General features: G+C 48.2%; 2 protein-coding genes across 2 annotated transcripts; both read right to left on the bottom strand.

Moving 5' to 3' along the window:
* Nucleotides 1-7636: 7636 nt before the first annotated feature.
* Nucleotides 7637-8878, bottom strand: BCR38DRAFT_57949 (uncharacterized protein). The gene is made up of 3 exons (XM_040865490.1): nt 8627-8878; nt 8233-8546; nt 7637-8156 (listed from the first exon to the last, which is right to left on the bottom strand). Exons 1-3 carry the CDS (start codon nt 8650-8652, stop codon nt 7759-7761), a joined length of 738 nt encoding a protein of 245 aa, XP_040712055.1. The 5' UTR covers nt 8653-8878; the 3' UTR covers nt 7637-7758.
* Nucleotides 8879-11166: 2288 nt separating this feature from the next.
* On the bottom strand, nt 11167-12869 carry BCR38DRAFT_412497 (amino acid/polyamine transporter I; the record flags this gene model as incomplete). Its single annotated transcript, XM_040858701.1, has 3 exons — nt 11167-11421; nt 11480-12518; nt 12583-12869. 3 exons carry the CDS (start codon nt 12867-12869, stop codon nt 11167-11169), a joined length of 1581 nt encoding a protein of 526 aa, XP_040712054.1.
* Nucleotides 12870-18782: the final 5913 nt, after the last annotated feature.

The following is an 18782-nucleotide window of genomic DNA, read 5'->3' as shown; positions in this document are numbered from 1 at the left end:
TTTGAAACCTGACGATCCCTTCCCCTGTTGTAACCTGCGTTGGGTAATACGAGACACCGATGCAAGGGGCGAGTTTATCCCTCTGTCTGCCGTGGATATGTTGGGGCTCAGCGGTTGGGACGAAGGTCGTTCAAACCTTCAATACGAACACAAATAGATAATTTCATTTGCTGATGGGGATAAACCCCCCCAGGCTTGCAAAATCTCATGTTAGTTCAACCTTACGTTAGGTAATCACGTTGAATAAATAGGTTTACAACTGATGTCCGTCCAAGGATGAACTCCGGCGCTTAATAACACGCTCCCATGAAACTATAGACATATTCCGCCACAAACCTAAGTCTACTCTCTAATCAGTTGACTACAACCCCGTGTTAGAGGCCATGAAAGCCTGGGTAGCGATGGGGGATATCAGTCAGCAGCACTCTTCATGGATAGATAAGAGATCAAATCCTCATTGCGTATCGAAAACGCGTCTTCTGATTTCATTCATAACTACAGTTTTGAAATATTTCTTCAAAGTCATCGTCAACTCAACATTTATAGCCAGACATCAGACAGCATGCGTCTTACAATATTGGCCCTTGCTTCAGCCATGTGCGCTGCAACCGTATCGGCCCAGGCCCAACCACAGCAGGGCGCCACTTGCTTTGACGATGGTGACTGTATCCTCTCGGTATGTCAATTACTCCTAACAGCCTACTCTATGCAGAAAATCACATGAAATTGGACTGACGAAAACAAAAACAGGGAGGTGGAACTTGCACCAAGTCCCAAGGTCAACTCACTGGGTAACTCTACTCACAACTGTCCTTCTTTTAGTCAACGCTCTTCATTACTAACGGGCCAAAAGTAACTGCAAGCAGCCCGCGGGCGGCGCCGGGGCACCTGGAGGCCCTGCAACGGGAGCAGCCAACGGAGCAGCAGCGAGTGGTGGACTTTCCGGCCTCCTTGAAGGGCTAACAGGCGGCGCGGGAGGAAAACAGGGTGGAAACAATGCCGGGCTAGGCAGTATAGGGGCTCCTCTGGGAGGAGCAGCAGGGAAAAATACCACGGGTGCTGCAGGAGCGGCTACCCCTGCGACTGGGATTCCAGCTGCGTAAAATCATATAACACCTCCGGGGTTGGTTAAATCGAGGAAATCCAGAGAGCTTCTATTTGATGGGTTTCGTGGAAAGCTGAGAGGAAATTATTATTATTATTAAATACGCCGTAGGCTCGAAGCCCCCGGTACCTCTACTAGTACTCCCATATGTCAAACCGTGCCCTAATGGCTGGACTAAATACATACGCTGCGTCGTCGGTTCGCCCTATTGGCGACTGCGTTGCGTTCACTACCATACTACGTTGGTTCTCAACCTACCAACAAAGTCCCCCCTGAGAAGATCGATGCTATCTGGGCCTTGAAGCTGTCCGACCCGTCCCTAGCAGCCACCTTACAATAGTCCCACTAACTACTGGTTCTCCTGTTGCCGTTGCGAGGTCTCTGCGAGAGTATAGTGGCCGTGGTGCGATAGCGGCCCGTAATCGTTCCCTCGGCCCTTCCAACAGCCTGCAAAAGAGGATTACGTGCTCTGCCGTCTCAGGGGCGTCGCCACAGCGGCATAGCGGCGAGTACACGCCAAAAGCCCCTGTCTTGAATAAGAAGGCTGCTAGTCCTATTTTTTCCGTCCTGATCTGGCACAGCGTAGACGCCTCCGGTCGGTTCAGGCCGAAATACTTGCCCCCCTTCGGTATCTGCATCGAAGGACCCTCCGGTTCCTCAGCGATAGCGCGTCGCTGGCGATCGTGATGCTCTGCTCCGGTGAGCCATCTCTTCCTCCAGTGGCCGAGGAGGGCAGCCGGGGCCTCCTTTTCTTCACTCATCCACTCGAAGCCCCGGGCCTCCTTTTCTTCACTCATCCACTCGAAGCCCCGGGCCTCCTTCTCCATAGTGTACCCTGCCGGTCGGAGTAGCTGCGACGCCTGCTTCCTCTTCGCCGGCCTATCCTGCCGGAGTATATGTGACGCTTTAGCGCTCGCGCTGCGAAGCAGATTTCTCTTCCCGCTAAGCCGTAGCCGTTCTTCAAACTTAGCAGCCCGGGCACTAAGATAGAGGTCTAGTGGCGGGATTGCTGCTTCTGCTTCCAGGTGGCGAACCGGCGTCGCTTTGTGGGCGCCACAGACTACCCGGAGGCACTCGTTCTGTATCCCCATCAGGCTCTTAGCTGGCCCTGTCGGTTCCTCACTTATAGTATGCCACGCAGTCGCCCCGAAGGCGATCGCGCTACGGATAACCACCGTATATAACAGCCTCGCCCGTATAAGATCGCAGCCCCACGACATATTGACTAGCTTTGTCAGGGCTAGCTTTTGAGTTGCCATTTTTGTTTTAACACGCTCAACATGGGCGTGCCACGTCAGTTTGCGGTCGAACCAGACTCCTAGGAACCTCGCTGAGACTACCGGCGACACTGTGGCGTCCCCAAGGCGAATACTTTGCGGCAAGGGCTCTCGGGCCCTAGTAAAGTGCATTAGCTCACTCTTGTCAGGGGCGAACTCCATCCCGTGCCTCACTGCCCACCGCTGACACGTAGCCCATGCGCCCTCCAACCGGCGGCAGGTCGTTGAGAGGAAATGATAGTAAAAATAGATATAACGTCCCACACCCACATCCGGGACACCCCCACATGTGGGACACCCAGAAATGCCTCATCAACACCGCTAGCCTCTAACTTCAACCTCTTTTTTCTTTACCAATATCGATTCAATCGTTACGAAATTTTATGTACGTCTTCTTTACACTAATATGAGTCAATATACCGAAGATGATATTTATCGAGCTCTTCAAGCAATAGCGACCGGTCAAAGCCTCCGAAAAGCAGCATATGAGCATGGTGTCCCAAGGTCTACTCTTTCACGACGGATTCAGGGAGCCCAGTCAAGAGATATAGCCTTCGCTGACTACCAGAGGCTCTCCCCAGCCCAGGAATCTCATCTGGCTGAATGGGTTCAAATCCAGGCTGCCCTAGGCCTCCCACCAACCTATCAACAGCTCAAAGACTTCGCCGAGCGTATCCTACAGATCCACGGAGACACCGAACCACTTGGAAAGAACTGGGTCCAGGCTTTTATCAAGAGGAACCCTTCAGTCAAGGTCCAGAGAAGCAGAGCTATCGATTCCCAGCGTATTAATGGAGCCTCAGCTAATGTGATCAGGCAATGGTTCAAATACCTCGCTATCCCTGAGATCAAAGCTATTAAGGCCTCGAATCGATACAATATGGATGAGACAGGTATTCTAGAAGGTAGAGGATCAAATGGTCTTGTTCTAGGATCATCTGAGACTCGTTCTATACGGAAGAAACAGCCTGGATCTCGAGCTTGGACATCTCTTATAGAGTGTATCTCTGCGACTGGTACTGCACTACCCCCACTTGTGATATACAAGGGGAAGTCTGTCCAGCAGCAGTGGTTTCCTCTGGACTTGACTCCATACGAAGCCTGGAGGTTTACAGCAACAGAGAATCGATGGACGTCAGACTCTACGGCTATTGAGTGGCTACAAAAGATCTTTATTCCTTTGACTCAACCAGAGGACCCTGAAGAGACTAGGTTACTTACCCTAGATGGGCATAGTAGCCACGAAACGACAGAGTTTATGTACCTCTGCTTCATAAACAAGATACACTTGCTTTTCTTGCCGCCACACACATCCCACGTTCTCCAGCCTCTCGATCAGCCAGTCTTTGGACCCCTCAAGGCAGCCTATAAGAAGGAGCTTGGTTACCTTGACCTATGGGATACTACTACTGTCGTAGGGAAGAGAAACTTTCTCCTCTGCTATAGAAAGGCACGTCTAGCAGCATTGACCGCTAAGAACATAATCAGTGGATGGAAATATACTGGTCTCTGGCCTTCGAGCATAGCTAGACCCCTTATGAGCCCCCTGCTCCTTGAGAATACGTCAGCACCAATCAGACAGCCTAGTCAGACTTGCAAAGGGTACTCTGATAGTAAGGGTAGTCAGGACTGGGCGTTAGAGACATCAGCAGTAGCCTGGTCAACGCCTAAGAGGAGAGATGAGCTCCAAAAGGACTTTGATGAGAAGGACTACCAATTAGCTGTCGCACAGCGAAAGATTGAGGCAATAGAGGCAGAGCTTGAGGCTAGTAGGGCTAGAAAGCGGAGGAAGATCAAGATGAGCCCAAATTCGAAGTTTACTAATATCAAGGCTATTCGGAAGGCTCAAATCGAGGCTGGTGAAATTGAGGATAGTACAGATGAGTCTAGTGAGTCTGAAAACCCTAGTGACGGTGAAAGCTGTATTGTAGTCGCATTAGAATAAGTGTACAAAAAGGTTGAAGTTAATGGTTATAATATACAGTGTCATTTTTAGGGCGTCCCACATGTGGGGGTGTCCCGGATGCAGGTGTGGGACGTTACTGCTTAAATGACCACTTCTCCGTTTGGGTTAAATAAATTTGTATTCATGACAGGAATTATCTGGTTTGACAGGTCCTGGTACTCTGTTCATTTACTCATGTTCCTCATTCACTATCTCTTGTTCTTAAAACCAGCTACGAAGTAGTTGTACATTCGAAACATCGACTGATAAGTATCGAATTTGACGTGCCCCTGAGTGAATTCGAGACTATATTTCTCTATGGGTAGCTTCAGAGAAGAAAATCCTCAAGGGCCAATGCCAAACCTTGCATGTAACGTAGTCCACGGTCCAATTGCACACTTTGGCAGACCTTATACGACAATGTATAAGTTAATTCAACCACAACGCCTATCATCAACTGAAACTACTCAGAATCGTTATCTTCAGACGTCTCTACATCGTTTCCACAAGTGCGCGCATTATGTCCGGGCTCGCCGCAGATTCTACAGCGCCGTACACGCGCAATTCGCCGCCTCGTACGACCACCAATTTGACGAAATTCGTCATGTAACTGCCCATCAACCTCTCGTTGAGACTGTAGGTCCTGTCCAGCTTGTATACGAAGTGACCCTCCACTCTGTAGCTGTTTTTTCTTCGCACGGCGACGTCGACTTAAGGTCTCATTTGCCTTTCGAAGTCATTCGACCTCGCCTTCTAAAAGGGCAAGCCGATGCAAAACCTTCGTTGTACCTCGCGCAATCTGATCTATTCCAGCAAAAATTGACGTTGGTGAGCTATTTTGATGTCGTACAATCCTATTTTTCACATAATCGCTTTGTGATTGGGCTTCGGTTGGGTTTTTCGGAGTCTTTGATTCCCAAGGGACGGGGAGACCAGCCGAGCTACCCGGAGGTGTTGGCGTATGTAATTTCACATCGAGCTGTGATATGACATAATCTGCATCGTACGGAACTATTCCTACCCCTCAGAAACCACCCTTGCATATTTGAAACCGTGAAAGTTGCGTTGTACGCGTTTAAAAACGCCGGTAAAAAGTCTTCTTTCGAGATATGACTTATATGTGCTCGCATGAGATCTTCGATTTCTTTTCCGTACGCTCTTTTTAACCCGCGAAAACAACCAACATCAAGAGGCTGGAGCTTATGCGACGAATGAGGAGGCATACAAAGCGTGACGATATTGTTAGCTTTGCAATATACCTCGAAATCGGTCGAGTGATGGCTTTCGTGACCGTCGAGGATCAATAGGCGATGAGTACCTTTCGTACGAGACTTGGTGTGATGATCGAAGTGTTTTATCCAATCTTCGCCTCTCTCGTTCGTAGTCCAGCCATTTTTAGTAACTGCGATAACCCAATCAGGCGGTAATGGGCTGTTTTCGTACCATGACGAGAGGTGGGTTTTCCCGGCGAAAATGATGTACGGAGGGAGGGCATAACCGGACGACCCAACGCCTTGAATAACTGTAACCCATTCCCGATTTCCTTGCTGGGCTGCTCTAGGCCTTCCGCGCCGATCAGAAGTCGTCACGACCATTTCGGACGAGATTTGGCCCATCACAAAACCGGTCTCGTCGAAGTTGTAGATATCCTCCTCCTGGATCGCGTATTTCGCAATTGTATTCCGTACCAGGTCAAACCACGCGCGATACGCGTCGGGGTCTTCGCAGAGGACTCTCTGATAGTCGATCCTTCGATTTAAACGCGTCCGGAGATCTGGTTGTCGTCTTACGAAGCTCGAGGCCCAGTTGCGCCGACGCGTCCCGCGTCGCGACTTCGAAGTAATCGGTTGGCCATATCTTCAACACCACTCAATCGGGGAAGAAATGCTCGCGAATCTAGGTCAGTTATATGTCGTACGATTGCCTCTTCTTCGGAGGGAGTCAACTTTTGCGTTGGCGATCGCGTAATCGCTCGAGCGGCTTTACCGTCGCGTCGATACGCAAGGGTTCTAAAAGGTACGTTATAGATCTGACCAGCGCGACGTACACTTAATTTTGGATCAGATTGAAGCGCATGTAATGCTAGAATCATATCACTTTCATTCCAAGAACCAACCATAGTTATGTGGTGAAAAACCGCAGGTCAAAGTGGCAGCGTACGAAAATCTGCCGAAGTGTGCAATTGGACCGTGGACTACGTTATATTTGAATTGTTAGCAAAACATTTTGTCGACAATTGGGGAAATTTTCCTGCAACCACGGCTGTATCGTGCATAAACGACCCTAACGATAGGGCATTGCGGATGGTAAAGTAACGACTCGATAATCCGGCGGTTGCGCCTGGTGACAGTAAAAGATGACGATATTTCTCTAATGCTTTAGATTGCCGTTCCGTTTTGTTGAAATATTTCTCTAGTGAGAAGTGAACGAAACCATGCGCTAGGTCTTCGGATCAATCACCAAAATGCCAAGACGAATAAATAAGTGTCGGCAGTGGCAGAGCTTTATCGTCAAAGTCCTTCTCGCCAATTTCGGTGGGTACGGCGCGCTGCGACTGTCCGAGGCTTAGAGATCGCAGCGGTAGGAGAACCCTATGGGGTATGTGTCAGAAAGTTGGCCATGTGTACTCCCGGCGGGATAAACTCACTGCTGAGTGAAGGGCAGGTATCTCCAATATCGTTAGATCGCATGCCGTCTTCGAGCCGGCCCAAGACTGTGCTTAAGGCATGTAATTGCACATTCGGGTGTCATTCGGGTCCTCCTCGACCTGCTGCTGAACAGCATTTCCGATTCCGTCCGTGTGATGCTTCGTCCGCTTGATCAGTTCGATTGCCAGGCTGGCCAAGCTGGCGATGCTGACTGGCATTGTGAAGGCGTCCATCTTGGTGGCATTCAATCCCATCATAATCGGTATCATCGCCCTCCTGCCCGCAGGCCCAGTTAGATGCAGAAGTGTAATTGTTGGTTGTCAATAGTCGGTCGACGAAGGACATGAAAAGGCGATACTGGGAGACACAAGAAGAAGCAAAACTGCCCAGATATTGTTGTTGGATGAGTTGGCAGCTTCAGAAGTCATCGCACGAAACATGGTAAATCCGCCTCAATGGCCAGGTTGCGACTTCATTTTGCAGCACCGTGATAGACCCCTGCGTTAGATGCCTACCACAAGGCATTGGGTCACAAGATTGTGATGAGCCCTCGTGGATATCCAGGTAACGGCGACTTGAAGGGTCCTACAAGTACGGTGCCTTTATGTTATGTTTGGAGCGGCCTCAAAACATCGAGCCAGTTAACCGTTTTCTGAAATCTCAACGCCTCATAGCACTACGACGATAGAACTTGTCTAAAATTGGCGATTGCGGCAAACCTCGTGAAGGCGAAAACAAGTATTCTGCTGTGCTCTGGGTATCTAAAATGGCTTGCGCACACCTTTACTGTCTCTGGTAGGTGACCTTCATCATCTTGTCCCCGAGTTGCATACCCGCCGTGTTTTCCTTCGCCGTAATGGCGCCTGCCTCGGCATCATACTCGACGAAAGCGATACCACGTCTGCCAGGCACTAGACGCACCTCGCGGAAACCCTCGAACCGCCCAAATATCGCCGTCAAAGCCTCGACATCGTAATCGTCTGGAAGGTTCTGCACGAACAGAATCTTGTTCGGCGGTAGATACTCGTCTGGCACGACGGTGTTGGCAGCTGGTCCAGTAGCCTTGAGACCCGTGCCACGAGCGGCCTTCGCTGGAAGGTTCGCCAAGTCGGCGGGCGGTGCAGCGCCTACCCGCTTGAGCCGCTTCTGCTCTTCTGCTGCCTCGGCAGCCTTCTTCTTGTCTAGTAAATGTCAGCCAACGTCTTCTCTGTAGATCCAACAGTGCCAATCGGGTGTAGATCCATTCGTAGAACGCACCTTTCTCTGCCAATCTCCGCCGCTTGTGGTACTCGAACTCCTCTTCGTTGCCGGTGCTCATAACGGTTGCGTCGCTGCGAGTTCTCGCAAGTGCAAGTTGCATCGGCTTGTCGAAGAGCTCGAAGCCCTGGACCTCCTCGATGGCCTGCATGGCGGCGTCGGGGTTTTCGAAGACGATGAACGCCTGGCCCTTCGCCTTTAGATTCGTCTTGGCAACGATGTCGATGATGCTGCCATAGTCGGAGAAGACGGTCCTCAGTGCCTCTTTGAGCGGCTCGGGCTTGACGCGCTCCTCGAGATTACGGACGTAAACGCTATTCACGGAATGCAGTGGTTAGCAATAGGGACACAAACAAAGCCAGGGATGTATGTGTCGGAGTGCAATGACACATACGTGGCGATGGATGGGCCGGTAGCCATGGTGATAGAGCTGCTTTTGCAGGGTTGACCTCAAAACCACTTTACAGTAAGTACCTTGGTGTGGTCAAAGAAGGCTTGAAATGAGAAAGTCGCGAAGTTGGATTGAAATCAGCCTTGCGATCATTAAAAGTGGAGCACCGGCTTGCATAAGGTATATGTGTTTATCTGAAGTATCATCCAGCTAGCGGGGTCTTCCCAATGTCAAGGCAACCAGATGATGTATGCTTAAATTGCAAAATGTTAACTTCAATTGCAGTTGCGAAATGCAGACCGATTTACTTATCTTTATTATCCTGGTTACCTCGATCGAATCATGTGCCTAGTATGTGTACACCCTTAACGTCTTAATAGTAAAGGGCGAGCTTCCCCTACCCTTCAACCTTCACCAAATTTCAAGATCGTTGCAGTTGGCGTACCTACAAATTTGGGGCAGCTCTTCATTTGATTTCAGACAAGGGCATAGCTTTCATACTTGCCATGCGATCAATCTACCAACATACGACTCTTATTTGCTGTCGTGGCTGGTGTTGGGGTTCGCTCATATGCCATGTTCAAGAAACTATGATACGTGAGACGTTAAAGGAAAAGTGATTGACGATAATCATTTGATTGGAACATTCATTGCTGAAATCAATGCGCTCCTGGTCGATACGCTACCAGGCTCTTAAATATCAGGACCAAAACATAGCGCTTCAAGAAAGCATAGGCCTCCTATAGTTACTCACGTCTGAACTGATACTAATTTCGTGAATGGTTTCGGCTTTTCAGACTTGCTTTTGAAGCCGAATTTTTGTTGATAATCTCGATACTCTAGTGAGAGAGCGAGGTCTCAACGGCCGTGTGGCATTGTAAACGGTGGTGAAGTGACCTCAATGTTGTCCGAGGTAGAACAGTTCAATCCCGCTAGTTCGATGCCCTAGGAGAACTACCATGATCACCATCGAAGTCACCATAATATTCAGCGTTAATTCTTTGTTTGGTATTGATGTCAGATCCCTTGTCGGATGCTTCATCGGTGCAAGCATCGGTAGCCTCATTTAAATCTTCACCATCTTCAGCATCGCGATGCTCGAAGTTTGCGTCAACATCATTATGCGTCAGGTCTGCATTACCTGAGGTGCTTGGTTCTTGGGAGGCCCCAAAAATAAATATTTTGCAATGTGCTTGTTTGCAATCGGTCTCCTCCTGGTAATGGATCATCAACGCTGTATAAGATTCTTGAGTGAATCTCACGGCAGGACTGGGAACCAGGTGTGGGCCGCCAGACTTTGTAACCCAATGACGCACCGCACATGACACAATTAGGGGTCGGGCAGGTACTAGAAACTTGCACAATCCTTCCCAGAACGGCCCGTGGGTCCAGAATTGGATGACTTTAACGGAGTAATATGTAAAGTTCATGTCCAAGCATGTCAGTCAGGAAGTTGGTATCTGTGCTACAGCGACAAAGTCCCAGAGGGGCCCGTCTGTGGTGCAGTAGGTGTGCTGATACTTTATTCCTCCATCATTAGGCGTGAGATGAAGGCAGAAGCCACAGAAGTTGGTTTCTTGCCCATGAAGGGAGACAACTCGGAGGAGAATTGACTAGGCACTATCATTGACCCCCGACGCAAAGCGATGGAATCGCTTGAGGCTGGCGAAAGAGACTTCAAACCCGTATTCGCCGGCACCGGGTTTCCCAACGGCATATCCTGCTGCGACTTGGGGTGTATTTTTGTTGTTCTTGAGAGATGGGGCGATCCGCAGTCGACTGAATCATTGGACGGGGTTGGGTTTATTTGTGTCCGAAACATGACCTCGTGATGGAGTTAAGGGATTGACGAATCAGTCGTTGTTTTTACGTTTCTTTGCGACATTCGTTCAGGTCCTTGAGGTGCTACTTGTGTAGATCTCCTTGGTTTTTCTCAACTAGTGGAAATACTCTGGGAGACAGAAGGTGACAAAAGAATATTTGAACGACAGCAGTATCACTCCATTGACGACTAATGGATTGGACATAAGGACTATACAGACCCGATGTTTCACGAGATGTTCACCTGTCTGGCTTGGGTCTTTACTCCTGAAACATGCGATTATCATTGAGAAGCAGCCTCGGTAGGTTTCAACAGCAACTGAGTATACAATATTGGAAGTTGCTCTGGCCTACCCTTCAAAGTATTCAAATGCACCACTTCAAAGCTCCATGCATAGGTAACAATCTAACACTAAGATTTCAACTGTTGTAACTGGCAACTGGGCTGTGTCTCATGTGGGGTGATTGTTTCATTTCTGTCACTGTCATGATACTTTGAATTATGCCCTGGTCTTCGTCCATTTGAACGAAGCGAACATCGGACCTTGAACGTTGCTTACGCATTAGCATTCCGATATGCCTGTGGCCAAGCTTCCCTCAGTGCAACGGATCCGAGGCAAGTCTCAAAAAGTCCAAGTGCGATCAAGGACCAGTATCGTGATCTGGCGGTTATTCTAGCAACAAGCACACGAGAGTCCAATTCTTGATACCGATAACACGATCTAATTCTTCATTGCCTCCTTAAAAGTAGGATTCGTCTCATCCACGGATGCACTGTCCGCGCCCTTGACCAGAGCGTCAATATCCACATGCGGGCCGCGGTAATTTTTCCTGCCGTCGACAATCCAAGTGCTTACGGCAATAAACAGGATAATCCCAAATGCCGCAATACAGTAATTCATATTGCCAGGGGTGACTGGCAGTTCCGGCGGGAACACGAACAAGACGGTAGTCAGAATGGACCAAGCAATGCCGACCTGGAAGTATTTGATTAGCATTCAAGAGTTTCAGTACTTGGGAAGTATGCAAACTTACCAAACTGCAGAACCATCTCATTGGGGTAGAGAGCTTGAAAGACCGAGTTTCAGGCAACATGTTTCCACCGCGGAGCAAGTTAATGGCAGGCGGGATCGCGTAAGTAACCCCAAGAGCGACGACAGATGCTGCTGTGATCGCATTAAAGGTACTGCTGGATCCCAGCAAGATCAGACCAAAGATGATAACCCATCCGGTAGTCCACAGAAGCGCATTCAGGGGCACGTCCAGTGTGGGGTGGACCTTGGCCCATACGCGGCTAAAGGGTAGTCCTCGATCCCGAGCAAAGGCATACGTCATACGCGCGCTCGTCGTCATCAATGCAGTCGAGGTGAAGACCATGCAGATGAGAGGGAAGATGAGCAAGCAAACACTCCCGGCCGAGTTCCCCGTGGCGTCAAAGAAGATCTGGAGGAGAGGGCCGGCGGCTGATTCGATGACGTTATCAATGTCCTTGAGAACAAACAGCAAACAGCTGAGGAAGATGAAGCCAGAGAACATGCCGATTCCGATGCAATACAACATGATCTTCGGCCCTTCGATCTGAGCATTAGGAATCTCTTCGATCATGTGCGCTGTCGCATCGAACCCGGTTAACGCGAATGCTCCTTGAAGTAATCCAAGCATCCACGCCACTCCATCAGGCCAGCCAACTTCGTTGATGAACTCGCCGTAAACGAACGAGCCGCTTTGGTAATTCGGGGCCGCACACGAGAGAATGGTGATGCTGATAATGATGAATCCAGCGATTGACCACAAGAAGGCAGCCTGGTTAAACATGGGAAGCAGTCGTGTGGCGAAGGTGTTGATAATTAAGGCAATAGCCGTGAAGGCGATGTAAATGAGGAACTCGTGCCAGGTTGCCGACTCGTAACTGGGGTTCAGGAACGTGATGATGTCGATGACGAAACTTGAGCCAAGCAAGGGTCCTGTGGCCGTCAAAGCCACCCAGCCCGACACGTTGATCCAGCCTGTGACATAACTGATACCACGGGACCAGCGACTCGAGCTGACAATGGCAGCCCAGTGATATTGCCCGCTGCCATTTGCCTGTTAGTGAGAAGCAACAAGAAGTAAACAAAGCGGACCAAGGAACCACTCACCCTGCCGTTGGATAGGAACTGAGAAATTCAGCCAAACTCGCTGCCAGACACAGGTTGCACAAGCCAGCCACAATCAACCCCCATATTACGGAGCTGGGCCCACCTGAAGGCAGGGCTAGGGTGATAGAAGCCGAAAGAGCGGTCCAAGTGTTTAGAATGGCGAAAGCCAGACCCAACATGGAGATTTTGGAGAAATTCCGCTGTAACTCCTGTTTATGTCCCATCGCCTCCAGAGTCACCAAGTCGTCGACATTGCTGTGGCGACGAAGTTCTTGTGGTTCCTCCATTTCGGTCGAGATTCTTTTGCATGCGGCCAACAAAATCGGCTCGTGTGGGACGTGAGGAGGAATACAAAAGAACGAGCCTAAAATGTTGAGAGAGCATGAGTCGCCCTTCTTTTAAGGGCCGCGACGGCTATCATAGCGGATCCTGACTTTAAGACGCGCCAAATAAGCTCCTCTCGACGCCGGCAACGTTATCATGGAGAGGCATTGGCATTCAAATCGGTTCGCGTAACAAGCTTCGCCAAGATGCGACGTCATGCTTACTCCCAGGGGCCTGTGGCTACCAAGAACCCGCAGACCCGCATATTGATGACATCGTGGGGTTGATAATGTGACTCAAGACACTGCCCAAGAGCCGCGCATCCATCCCTGCCAAGACGGTACCCGTTCCTCTCCCGCTTCGCTCGGCGATGCCGGCGATGCCGAGCGGCGGTGCCGAGGAATAACATCTTTCTGATGCTCGACTTGCATCGACATCTGTAAGCTGACGACAGCAAAGAGACTGCAGAATCGGTTGGGCTGGGATTGGGAAAAAATTCAAGAGGCCGATTACAGTTGATACCGGCTGATTGAAAGTTATAATCTTGGAGAACAAACACAAAGTGCTGGTCAGGGCGATAATTAATGTGGCCTAGCCTGATTAGGTAAGTCCTGCCGACTTATTACTTGATATTTTCCAGGCTATTGGTGCCGACAGCTAAAATCCCCAAAATATCTACTTTTCAGAGGAGTAATATTATGTACTAACTTGAGTAGTCACCGATCCGGGGAGGGGTCTCGAAGGGGGTAGTGGGAGTATAGAGCTCATTGCTTTGAAACAGATTGCATATCTAACCTTAGGGCCATCTAGGCCAATGCCATAACACAGATAAATGGGTGCAATCAGTTGCTTAGAGATTACTAGTTTGGCCAGTCAGACTAGATAAGCGTAGGACATATAGATGGATGATCTCGCTCATTGGAGCCGCGTGTTAATCGTACGATGCAGAATATCTGTTCTTGCACATTTAGTCCTCCACTCGACTCGATCCGGCATATCTGATTTCCAACATCACAGATTAAAGCATATACGCAGCCGGTGTCAATCTAGAATATAGTAAGAAGGATATATGAGACCCGTCCATTGAGAGCCCCCTAAGAAAAGCAGGCGAGACACTCCTATAGAGTGCTTCCTGCGAAAGTCAGACACCCTGGGTAGTGGGACAGCCCCACTTTCGAATCCCCACCTCCAAATCGCACCTTCAAATCGCAACCTACGCTACGCCAACGAATCGCATTTGTCACGTTTAAAGCCATTCGTATTCGGCTTTTCGTATAGTAGATGAGGGAAGTACTAGGATCAGGTACTGAAACGGGGTCAGGCGGTCAGTAGGATATACCTACCGCCTAACACACTGAACAGACGGCTCTAGTGCCAACAGATCCCATCTGTTGGTCTGATCAGACGAAGAACGTCGTACTGGTTGTAAGAGCTTCGCTCTTACTGAAAAGGGGTCAGGCGGTCAGTAGGATATACCTACCACCTAACACACTGAACAGACGGCTCCAGTACCAACAGATCCCATCTGTTGGTCTTATCAGACGAAGATCGTGGTACTGGTTATAAGAGTGAAGCTCTTACACGTCTGGTGCGCGAGTTGGTCGGATGTGCCTCTGAGACTCGTATCGTGATAATAGGATCTCGAACGTAAAGATAAGCTGAATAACTAAAATAACTAAATAACTGACTGGAAAGCGAAGGTGAAGATATAGATAAGAAGGAGATGATGATATGAAGATGAGGATGATGATGCGTGAAGATGAGGGTGATGATGCGTGAAGATGGAGGACTCGTGTCCTACTCTGCCTCTGTGCCCTTTAAAGAAGAGAAAATAAACTTTCCCCTAGCCCCGTAACCTATTTCCCTGATGTCCGGCCTTACCCCGTTACATTACACGTCTGGTGCGTGAGTTGGTCGGATATGCCTTGGAGACTTGTGACGGGGTAATTTTCAGAACAAGACGTCTGGCTCTAGGAGTCGAATTGAAGCTCTCTCTAGTACTGGATTAATCTGATCAGAGCAAGATGACAGCTGAATAACTGAATAACTAAATAACTGACTGAAAAGCGAAGGTGAAAATAAAGAAGATAAAGATGAGGATAGAGATGCGTGAAGATGGGGGACTCGTGTCCTACTCTGCCTCTGTGCCTCTTCAAGAAGAGAAAATAAACTTTCTCCTAGCCCCGTAACCTATTTCCCTGATGTCCGGCCTTACCCCGTTACAGTACTTATATACGAAAAGCGGCCAGATCGTACGGCGTTACTCCTTCTACCCTATAAACCGCCTCTGTAGTACGTAAGAACGCTGCTGAGCCTACTAAACTAAGTAATAACTATCCCCTAATTAAGAGGTGTTTCTAGATTAGATACTTAATGAAGAAATTACTAGCCGAATCCTCGAAGAAACGCACCTCAGCTATAATTAGGGCAATTTGTATGTGCAGGAAAACATCGGCCGTATCTGTTCCACTTCTCGTCAAGCTAAAAACGGCGGTTTAACCCACTGCGTTAGCAGTGAGTCAAGGATGTCTATCTGTCATTTTCCAGCTATGTCATTATTGAGGGTACTTCCGAATACTAGTAATCTGCACCAAACTGCCAGTACCTCCCTAGTAAATGTGTACACTGTATAGAAGAGCAAAGGCGCGTACCTCAATTCGCTATAATCCTATATGTTAGGTTGGAAGTGCGGGCCACTTTGTAAGTACTATAGGGTTTGTACGTCATCGTGAACACATTATTCTCGCTCAAATTCGAATATAATAAGTATAATTGACAAAGGGTCTTCATTCCGTTATCCTCTTCAAATTCTGGCGCTGGCTGTGGTGGCTGCGAAGCCGACTTTAGCTTCGTCCTTACATGCTTATAAGCGTTATACTCATACTTTTGAGAGATACTTTCGAATTTGCTGTGAATTGGTGAAGTTCGGAAATATTGGTCAAAAATGACAGATAGATTTCGTTGACCCACAGCTAACGCAGTGGGTTACCCCCTGGGGTATGACTGCGGCAGGAAACACTCTAGTCAGTTAACCGTGCGCAGGAATTGATGCTATCTATGGATGTTTGAACTCATGGCCAGGCATCAACCTTCCTCAGAAGAGTGGATTATGCTGCTGCAATGGTGCTTAATTGGACCATTTCCGCTTTGTCGTTCATCTCAAGTCATCCGGTAGCTGGTCTTCGGGTGTACGAAAAGGGGCCTGTGCCAGAAGTACTCCCAGAGCGCACGAAAAACAAGAGCATACGAATCGTCTGACTCCCAATGCAACATTTCTGCAAGGGCATAGGTAATTTTTCTGTTTTATTTTTAGGAAAGCTAGGAATAATGAACGACACATCTCGCCCCTCCCTCAACCCCTCGACAGACTGGGCTTGGTTCCATATATACGGTCTATAGCAGTCCGTTATACTAGTTTCTCGTAGCATTTTGACTTGTCTATACACGATAAAGTTTCTATCCATTAGTTTCCGCTTTTCCCTTTTTTTTCCTTTTATGCCAAAGTTTCCAAAATTGCATCGTTCGCCTTACAGTGCGTAGAATTGAGGATCACAGTCAGCCTGGGGCAATATGTTCGCTTCCGCAGCTTTTGCAACTCTAGCTAATAGGCTAATTTCTACACGTCATAGATTTATATGAAGGCCAAAAAAGGATGTTTTTTTCTTCTTCTATGATGGTTACTTCTGGTTTTGGGGCGGGGTTTTGTAGCCCTGTACTTGGCCGTACCTTCCCACCTATCATATGCAATCTATCAGCTCGCATGATATAACTGCTTTTGATTTCGTCGTTTGGCATAAATTTGGATATTATTTGTCTTATACAGTCCGTTTTAAGACATTTGGTGATGTTGATCAGCCCAAATCCATTTCCACCTTCAGTGATTGATCGGGTTCATCGCGTATACATTTTTTACCAGTTCTAAATCTCCCCGTTGCATCGCACCATCTTCCCAGAGTGCTTCTCCTTAGTGAACAACGCAATCACTTTCATCATACCATTGTAACACGCGTCCACTCCAACGACAGCTTCTTCCACGTCTAAAGCGCTATACTTATCCACGCCAAAATAACTAACAGATTTCGTGTACCAAAACATTTTTATATCTGTTAGTTGTACTATAATTGTTGAAAGTACCTATAGGACTTACTGCAAGCTATAATAATGCATATGATTGAATATATCTCTGTTCCTTCCAAGCCAAAGAGTGAAGATATGTGGGCCTGAAGTCCAGAAAAACATGTCTCTTGGCTGTACATTTTTAGAGTGCTGATCACGTCTGACAATAACAGCGGCTGGTACGCTGAGGATTTGATGTACAGGGTCCAACATCCGGTCAACTGACTGTTGCGGTCAGGACCCGAGTACTTTGTAGAATCTCAGAGACAAAAAAGTGCCAAAGCTGATCTATCACACTGTGAATTGCCTGTGTAGCTGATTAATTATTCACGAACTCTATAACAGCCATCAAGGCCGCAACTAGTCCTGGCGCACCGAGCCAGGTACTACACGGACCAATCAACACAAAGGATTTGGCAACGGTGGGCTCTGTAGTCACGACCAGAGCGCCGTTCTGCATGCTGTGGCCAGGAGCCGAGGCGAACGACATGGTGGGGGCAGCCACCACCTAGGCCGGATATACTGAATATGATTTGACGGGTTCTTGAACAAGGTTGGTGTAGGTTCCGATGCCTGCTAGCTACTACTGTACCTCTTTATTGATTACTGGCCTATATATGTGGTGAACTGGGTGCTTGGGGCAGCTAAACCGCAGGATGAGAGGTCATGTCAAGGTGGAGTTTTGTCTCTGTAACATCGGCTACGGTATGTTGGTATATCATCGTTTAATAGATAGATGGAAGTGGTGGTTTGACTACAAAGCATTTCCCCAAAGTAACTGTGTAGGAAGGAAAGTATCCAGGGGTGCCTGATGCTCCAGTTTGCTGGCCTGTAGCCTGGTTGAAATACTTCTTAGGGATAAAGTCTCCAAGTTCTTTTTTTATGTTCGCTATGGCGCGCTAGCTACAGCATTTTGGTGATATGCAACTCAAGAAGATATTGAAGCAAATTCCTCGCTTGAAGATTAATATTGAGCAGAGACAGCCATGCACTCACAGCAATCATGCAGTTGTTTCAGTGCACCATTTATGGTCATGTGAACATGCTTACGGTTTTTCTCTCAAAATCTATATATCTCATAGGATCCATGTGACTAATTCGGCCACATCTATTTAGTCGCAATTCAGATGACCACTATTCATAGAAATTCACCTTTCACTCCTAACATCACCATTGACAGAACAAAGAAACCATGCTACTACAGCATAATCCACAGCTCACTGTGCAGTGATTTCAACCTAACAGAATGCACAAAGTTCTCAACTAGCCTTCCAACATTGCGATACGTTTCTTTGTGCTGCTAGAAGCACGGCCAGTCATACATTCAAGTGTCAACATTGAAGATCCAATTCGGCCAAGCTAACTTCTCATGCCTTACTCGTTAAGAGTCATCTTGATATGCTAAAATCTTCACTATTACTCCACTTGATCCTATAACCACTTCCGAACAAGGCAGTTGCTCTAGGCACCCTACTACCTCCCTAACCAAGCCGGAAGATGCCATCTGAGAAGCCGACATGCGAATGCAATGACTGCCTTCGCCTGCACACCGAGAAATGCAAAAGTCCAAATAGAGGTTTTTGAAAATAGAAGCAGTAGATATGAAAGAGGAGGAAGCGGGTCGCACAAAGTTCACCCGTCGAAAAATCGATTCAGAAACTCTGGGTTCCTAGCAGGAAAAGAAACAGTCAGTCCTCTGCCATGGCTGTTTGGCCATGTGTCAGTTTACGGCAAAAGTGAAATCACTACCTACATGAAAT

This window comes from Pseudomassariella vexata, assembly GCF_002105095.1.
Source record: "Pseudomassariella vexata strain CBS 129021 chromosome Unknown BCR38scaffold_13, whole genome shotgun sequence".
In the NCBI taxonomy this organism is placed as follows: Eukaryota; Fungi; Ascomycota; class Sordariomycetes; order Amphisphaeriales; family Pseudomassariaceae; genus Pseudomassariella; species Pseudomassariella vexata.
This window is presented reverse-complemented; position numbering and strand designations above follow the sequence as displayed.

Coding starts and splice junctions, on each gene's coding strand:
- BCR38DRAFT_57949 (XM_040865490.1), bottom strand. CDS start 8,652: ATGGCTACCGGCCCATCCATCGCCAC. Junction 8,547..8,626: donor ACCGGCCCATCCATCGCCAC/GTATGTGTCATT, acceptor TTCCGTGAATAG/CGTTTACGTCCGTAATCTCG. Junction 8,157..8,232: donor GCGGAGATTGGCAGAGAAAG/GTGCGTTCTACG, acceptor GACATTTACTAG/ACAAGAAGAAGGCTGCCGAG.